Genomic DNA, 8,082 nt, shown 5'->3' on the forward strand with positions numbered 1-8,082 from the left:
CATTGACTTTGGACTTGATAAAACACAATGGACCAACACCAGCAGACGTCACGGCCATAGGTGGAAATCCCGGGGGGGTTGGAGGGGAAGGAACCCCCCCATCTGAGGGTTGACCCCCCTAAAAATATGATTAAAAACCATGCTGTGCATTGTAAATAACAATGTTTTATACTTTAATCAATTGTAAGTAGTAAAACAACACAAACGGGGCAAAAATGCGTTTTAAGTTTTAGAAACATTTTGAGTCTCCCCCTCCCTTGCCTCACTTTGGTCCAAATGTCTGCTTACGTCTTTTACATCACCTACACACACACACACAAGTTCGGTGAGAGAGAACAAAGCCAATAGTTGAGGAAGTCCAGTAAGTAAGGCTGTCAAGGCTAATTTCTTCACTTAAACATCGGATGAAGTGATTAGTTACTCTTTAATACAGATGACGCTAATGTATTTTTCGATAAATCCGCTATGTTAGCAATAATAACGTTACCTGCTTGAGGGAAATGGTTGCCAGGTTTTCATAACAAAACCCGCCCAATTGCTACTCAAAACTAACCGCGTTTCGAGGGGTCCCCCGGTAAAAATCGCGCAGTTTTTTCTCCCTTTTCAAATTTCAAATCACATCAGAAAAGCATTTATTTTTTAATAAAAATGAAGGAAATAATCAAAAAGTTGAAAAAGTATCGGGTAGGGTTAGGGTAGGTGTAGGGAGGGCTTTTGTCCCAATAAGGTGGCATCCATTTAATAATTTGAATTCAAAGTAAAATTTACACTCAATAAGTTATTATTGCATACTGTTTTATAATGTATTACAATGCTGAGGTGCAGATAATTGCCACTATTGGCAATAAGTAATTAGCAGAATATCCTGCTATTTTAATATAGTATAAATAGCTGTTCGCACTTAGTCTAAATAGCATATCACAAAACAAATACTGCTATTTTCACTTAGTGTAAAAAGAAAATATGCTACCACCCATACCCCCCCTCCGCGCGTATTGTGTCCCCTTCAAATATTGCTCTTGAGAAATTTTATGTTTGTTGTCCCCCCCTACTGTTAGACGATATTTACGCCCCTGGCGTGTATCAAATTTATTACAGGTCAACATATCAATGAACACTATATTTCAATGTTAAGTATGTTTTTGAGCTATTTAAATGGATATGAGGTTCGTTAGACCCCAAAACAGAACATGGGTGGAGTCTTGAAACCGAAACGACCTTCGTGACAGTGCGGAAAATCCCCGAGATCACCACCCAGATTGTTTTAATACAGAAGACTGCAACCTTACACTAGCACATTAAACAACAGACAATGCAAATATTACATATGTCACTTAGATGCAGGCACTTTAAATGCTTCTCCAATACCAATGCGCATTCAAAGCGAAAGTGAATGTAATGACAAACACACGAGTCATTCTTTCAATAACTACGACAATCTAAACGTTCTAAATGCTGCACATGAAAACTATAAATGGATTCATTGTTACAATGAATATTATCAATTTATATAATAACCACCATGAATATCCGTGCGTAGTTAACATGCACGCGAAAGGGTTAAGCACATCACTTACCAGCGAACTAAGAATGAAAACTGTTCTCATGATGACAATATCTGTAGAAACAGATCCTTGTTACCAGTTGTTAACTCCCCACAGGCATATAAGACACTGACCTGTCTGCTGCAGATCTTAAACGAACGCTTGGCAGTCGCGAGAGGGGATTTCTTCCCGCAGACACGCCCACATGTGACATGTGACCATTTCCCTTTTCCCTATGCTATCCATTAGCCCCTTACTGCAGAACAAAGATCCAAGAAGTGCGAGGAGAAAAAGACGCATTGAGGCTGTTGATAGGCTAATGCATGATACAACTGGTAAAGTTATTACACTTATATTATTTTAAGAAATATTTTGCGTTTTAGAGATCCGGAAAGCTGTAAAAGAAGCATTAAAGGTCCCATATTGTACACCTTTCTGGAGTTTTATTTTAGGCGGAGGTTAAAATATCATCTTGTTGTGATTCCTTCTTCATGGAAACACGAGGTTATTATTCCTATATTAAAGCCAGCCAAGAACAAGCATAATGCTGACAGTTATAGACCTATAGCATTAACGTCAAATTTGTGTAAATTAATGGAACGTATGATTGTGTGTAGATTAAACTATATGTTAGAAAGGAAAGAAATTATTTCACCACATCAGAGTGGATTCCGTAAAGGACGAAGTACATTAGATGCTGTTCTTAGTTTAGAAACAGACATAAGAAAGGCTCAAGTTAATAAAGAGGTGGTAGTAGGCATCTTTTTTGACATTGAAAAAGCATACGACATGCTTTGGAAGGAGGGGCTGTTAATAAAGTTTGAACAATTAGGAATTGAAGGCAGAATGTTTAACTGGATTAAAGATTTTTTACTTATGCAGGCTGTGTGCATTTTACTGTGGACTGACTGTTTTGAAACTTACATGGTAGTTAAATAGCCCCTAGACCTCAGTAATCGTGAAAAAAGCCAGGAAATTTCAGTTTTGACAATATGGGACCTTTAAGATAATTTCAATCAATATAGCCTAGGCTATAATATAAACAATTCTTTTATTAATTAAAAAAAGGCCCAGGTTATAACATGAAGTTGGTTTATCTGTCAGTCTAACTCCACGACAATGTCGTTTAACCAGGCAGAACTTCCCAGCTTGACTTTCACTTCCTCCAGACCAAAAACACTATTGTTATTATTGAGTCCCGTCACCAGTGCCAAAACCTAGGCCTAGCCTATCTCTTACGTGAAAATGACCTTTGTTTAATTATTTACTTAATTACCCGAATTAATGTCACCTTAGCATCTTCATAAGCAAAACAGAAAATCATAGTTCATTTACTGTGACTAAAACAGAAAAATGCTGAGCACTACGGCCGGCCATTGCATTTAGTACTTTACTAAAACTACTAAAACAACAGAAACTGTCTCAAATTTATGTAGGTTATTTTTGGAGGATGTAAACATTTAGTGTTGTGTCAGTGCAGTGACCTTGTGTGACTTTAGCAAACTTCAAAATGTAGCCTAATTTTGCTTTTGAGTAGCCTAATGTGCTTTTGTACATACAATTAATAAAAAAATAAAATAAAAAAATGGCAGTATGTGCTAAGTAAGTGAAAATTAGTTTTTGTGTAATGCAGTATAAATAATATACAGTTGTTATATAGTACAGTGTTGTTGTTAACTAAAACGAAGAATATACATTTTTTTATTATTTTTTTCATTATTTGAAATTAAGCTGAAAAAAAAGATATATATATATAGAAAATAAAAAAATTAAACTTAAATTTAAAAATATAAAGCGATAATTGTAAGTGTTGCCTTGGCAAATAACTGAAAAAAAAGTTTAAATGAAAAATGGTTATTAAATTACTCACTCAAACTGAATTAAAATAAATTAAAGCTAAATAGAATTATTAAAAAAATACTAAAAATGATAAAAACACATAACAAAATTATTAAAACTTAAAGGGATAGTTCACCTTCAGTTGCTGGTACCCATTGACTTGCATAGTGTGTTTTTTTTCCATGCTATGGAAATCAGTGGGGACCAGCAACTGAAGGTGAACAGTATGTAGCATGAGAGTTTTACAGGCCCTGGTGAATCCCTCCCCTGCTGCAGGGCTCTCCCCTATAAAAAGAAAAAAAGCCCAGGTCTGGATTCAGCAGACAGCAGGAGGAAATCCCCATGTTTCAAGGAAGTTGTTTTGGAATATACATGCATGAGTACTGTGGAAGAGAAGAAATACTCTGAGATCAATGATCTAATCAGTCAGATCCCAGCGCAATGACGTCTGAACTCAGGAAGTTCAGACAGACAGAAGTTTTTCATAACATAAGGCTGATTGTCTCACTTCCTCGCAAGGTATACAATCTGAGAATGATTTGAGGCATGGCATACTGTAATTAAAGTTCTAGTGAAAAACCCTTAAGTCCCATGAGGAACAGTTCAGAGAATATGGACGTCACAGTTTCTACGTCAGTTTTCAAAAAATGTTTTTTATCATTGAAGACACTGCACAGTCTGGGGGCTTGTTGTATAAAACTTGTCTACAAATTACAATAAAAGTAGAATATAAAATCTGTATGTGTTCAGAGTGCAATGTTTGACAAGTATGCAAAAGATACAGATATACAGTATGACAGATTCAGCAAAAACACCAGTATGAAAATACATCTACTGTACATGTGTGTAGAGTGAACTTACACTAATCACTAGACTAGCAGTGGCAAATGAAATAGGATGTAAACACTTCCTTTTCTCAGTCTGTCACTTTGATGCATAGGCTATTTTAAGTAGGTGTTAATTGACAGCTATGAATATGTTTGGGAGTTTTTACAGGTTGCTTGCTACATAAGAACACAACCTTTAAACTTTGTTTAACTCTTAATGTGTTTATTAAATGCTTGAAAGTTTATTCAAGCATTTCAAAGATAATTGATTTGGGAAATTAAAATACTAATTCGTCCCCCAAATTATGTGTCAGTTTCATAGTTTGCCAAAATACAAAAGTTAATAGTTCATAATTAAAAATCGTAGTTAAGAGTTTTACATTTTCACACATGTTCACACTGTTGGCTGGTCTTGCCAATGCGCATGCGCATTCCAGCGTCAACAAACAGGTGATCGAAAAAGGCCATATTATGCTCGTTTAACTCTAATTTTAATAATAAGTTACTAAAATAAGTTACCTATCATTATTATGATTATTACTATGATTATCTGAAGTACTTGTAGTAAGTATGATAATTGATTGCCAAGTCGTCAGGGCTTCGATTGCTACAAACATTACACTATATTTAAGCTGAAGTGCGTAAGCTGCTTGTTTAAATGCAATTACTGATTTAAGTTTGTTGTGGGTAAGTAACATATCACTTTCATGTTCACAATACTAATATAGACCTAGTTTGTACTTTATTTAAAGTCCAGTTTGTACACCAACGACACCAATGTACACCAACGACTGCACCTCTAAAGACCCCTCTGTCAAGCTCCTGAAGTTTGCACCTGTACATACAACTGTCTATTGTTATATACCTGTAGGCCTACATACAATTGTCGATTTGTATATTTTTTATTCCTTATTTTACTTGTTCTATTTTTTATTTATTTTTATTTCTTATTATCTGTGTTTTTTTTTGTTCTGTCACTGTCATTCTGTTACACTGTGGAAGCTTCTGTCACGAAAACAAATTCCTCGTATGTGTAAACATACCTGGCAATAAAGCTCATTCTGATTCTGATTCTGATTCTGAGTTTGTCTTCCTACAGCGTCGTAGTGATTTGTTTGTCGGCTGTGCGCCATCTAGCGGTTGAACCACTGTGTTACATCTTTCAGACATATTTGGATATCCGTGTTTTATTTTACTCGTTATATTTGAGAGTACAACCGTCTATATATCGAGACAACAGCACAGAAAGACATTATAGATATGTCATATGTGTTTAATGACTCTACAACTGAGATAAATATGAGAAGTCATATTAATGCAAGCCGCATTTAAGGAAATTGCGCGAATAATAAATACGCATGCCACATAGGCTACCAAGTTCTCAGTCACACAAACACAGCTCTTTTCCTCTTTTCAGATGTCTGCAAACCTCAGTCTAAATCAGTTTACTATTTGCCAGCAGTTGATGGGTGATGTGACATGTTTTGGTCTCCTGAAGTCCAATGAAGAAACATGGATCACAGAAAGACAGGCTATATTCCTCGAGGTAATACGATTATTTATTTATTTAATTCTGTTTTTTTTTTTTTAATTGTGAGTAAGAAGGTTTTACTTTTGGTCGTTTGCAGTATTGCACATGATAAATATTGTTTGCAACACTCAGTGCCTATAAACATTGCAGAAGTATTCTTTAGATCATGCATGTGCATCTGTGTATTCCTGCACCAGTAAGCATTAAATATTGCAATCATTGACCAGAAATTACTATTAGCACACATCTGAGCACCAAAAGTCAATTTTTATTCCTGTTTTTGCAACAATTTTTTGCTTGAATATTGAAATTATGAACCAGAAATGACTATTAGCGCACACTGGAGCACCAAAAGTAAATTTGGATTAAAAAAAACAGTTGATTGTTGACCGATTAAACTGCAGAAAGTGAGGGGGACGTTAATGTCATGAAACCTGACAAGAAATGTCCAGGTTCAAAATCTAAAGGAAAATAAGAAATAATATTTTGTTTAAAGAAAATGACGATTATTCTTAGGACCATTTATTTATTTAGGATATGATTCATTTAGGATTACATTTCTTTATACAATATATTATACAAAAAAATTCCTTTTCTTTTTTATACTTTACATTTTCGGCCGAAACATAACTTGTATATGTTTAAATGAGATTCACTAAGTTTTCCATGTTGGAAAAATTTAATTTATACATGGTCATTGTTAATGTTTCCCAGACAGAGCATTTAATGAAGATAACTGCAAGGCTGTAGCATTTGCATAGATTTAAGTGAAAGGTAAAGAGGTGTATAGTTCCTTCAGCTGCCGCAGAGTCGAGGTGAGGTGAACTTTGCCCTCTTGCTGAGTGTTACACGTGACCTCGCTGACCTTCAGGGGACTCATATTCAGATCAAAGATGAGGCTGTAGTTCTGTATCAGGCGTTTGGCTTGCTCTCTATCCACATAACCTGAAAACAGTGTTGAAACCATCATTTCATTGTACAAAATTTGATTATTGATTTTAGTCTATCATTTTCTATGAGTCACAGTGTTTCAAATCACTTTATAATGTGCTTCAGACAGACTCTATTTGTATGATGGGTTTTATACCTGTGTTTTTGGTGTCACACATTTGTAAGGCCATCTCCATCTTCTGGAACCTCTTCTGCATTTATATCGCTCCTGTCGCTCACTGATTCCAGGTCAGTACTGGCCACTGACGCATCCCAGATCTCTGCCTGAGAGGATCATGTTCAAAAACATCCATCAAAATGTGTTTTTCTATTTCAGAAAGCTGCAGACAGTATGAAATGATAATAATCTAGTTAGTTTTCAAGACCTCAACACTTTGCTCTTTCACGTCTTGTACAGCTTTCTGTATGAACTGCAGCAAGTATTGATAGTGCACCTGCAAAGCAGCATGGTAAAGTTACATTTCAAAAGAGAAAAAAAGTTATTTTAAATTGTAATAATATTTCACTATGTTGCACTTTAAACTGTATTTTTAAACAAATAAATGTAGCCTAGGTGAGCAAAAGAGACTTATTTCAAAAACATAAAAACTTTCCGACCTCAAACTTTTGAACAGTAGTATAGCTATATATACTTACAGTACAAGTTGATTAAAGACAGCATGCACATAATATCTTACCTGATCCTCTGTAATATGAGGATTTTGCATGATTCGTTTTGAGTAACCCATGTTGGTTGTGGACTTCAGATGTATGTAGGCCCGTGAACGATCTCCACATGGTGCCCTCACACAACGTCTGTCTGGAACCTGAATCATTACCAAACTATTAGCATCCAGCCATCTTCTGCATGAGCTTCAGACTATATAGCACATTTATTCCTTCTCGTAAATAATGGGAAGTGTATTTCAGAACCCTGAACATCTTGATTGGTTAGTACCAGGCTTCAGCACCATGGACAGTGCAATCATTTGACCTCAAAAGTCATCTGAAAACTGGCCAGTGACAATCACACAGTAGTAAACAATGCAAAATTACTGTGAGTTTGCGAGTTGGACATTACGTTTAACATTCAGTGTAGTTTATGCTGTAGTTTATTTTTTTTAGTACCTGTCTGAGGGCATCTAGCAGGTTTTCTGTGTGCTCAACTGGTCTCAGGTGCTCCAGGTCATGACAAGGTGATTTTCTGCTTAAATCTCCATCCGTGACTCTGATAGGTGGACTGTGTCTGTCCTCCGAGCAGTTTGTTACCTCAAGATGATCTGTGGGACTATATATAATGATAAATGTATTTGCATATTTTTTATAATTGTTAATATTAAATATATAATGTTAAATATAATGACATTTTAATGAAATGGCATTTTATTTTATTTTATTTGTTATCCTGCAC

The 8,082-nt window shown here is 35.4% G+C and overlaps 1 protein-coding gene and 1 pseudogene across 1 annotated transcript in view; both read right to left on the reverse strand.

Moving 5' to 3' along the window:
• LOC107751858 (tumor necrosis factor receptor superfamily member 5-like) overlaps positions 1-1,694 on the reverse strand; it is a 7,625-nt gene extending 5,931 nt beyond the window's left edge. The window contains exon 1 of the mRNA XM_016567626.1: positions 1,578-1,694. Within this exon, the coding sequence (XP_016423112.1) occupies positions 1,578-1,607 (30 nt within the window). The 5' untranslated portion in view covers positions 1,608-1,694. The remainder of the gene's footprint in view (positions 1-1,577) is intronic.
• Positions 1,695-6,504: 4,810 nt separating this feature from the next.
• LOC107751844 (uncharacterized) overlaps positions 6,505-8,082 on the reverse strand; it is a 2,859-nt pseudogene continuing 1,281 nt past the window's right edge.

The sequence above is a fragment of the Sinocyclocheilus rhinocerous genome, unplaced genomic scaffold (assembly GCF_001515625.1).
Source record: "Sinocyclocheilus rhinocerous isolate Xijiao unplaced genomic scaffold, SAMN03320098_v1.1 scaffold2126, whole genome shotgun sequence".
NCBI classification, from domain to species: Eukaryota; Metazoa; Chordata; class Actinopteri; order Cypriniformes; family Cyprinidae; genus Sinocyclocheilus; species Sinocyclocheilus rhinocerous.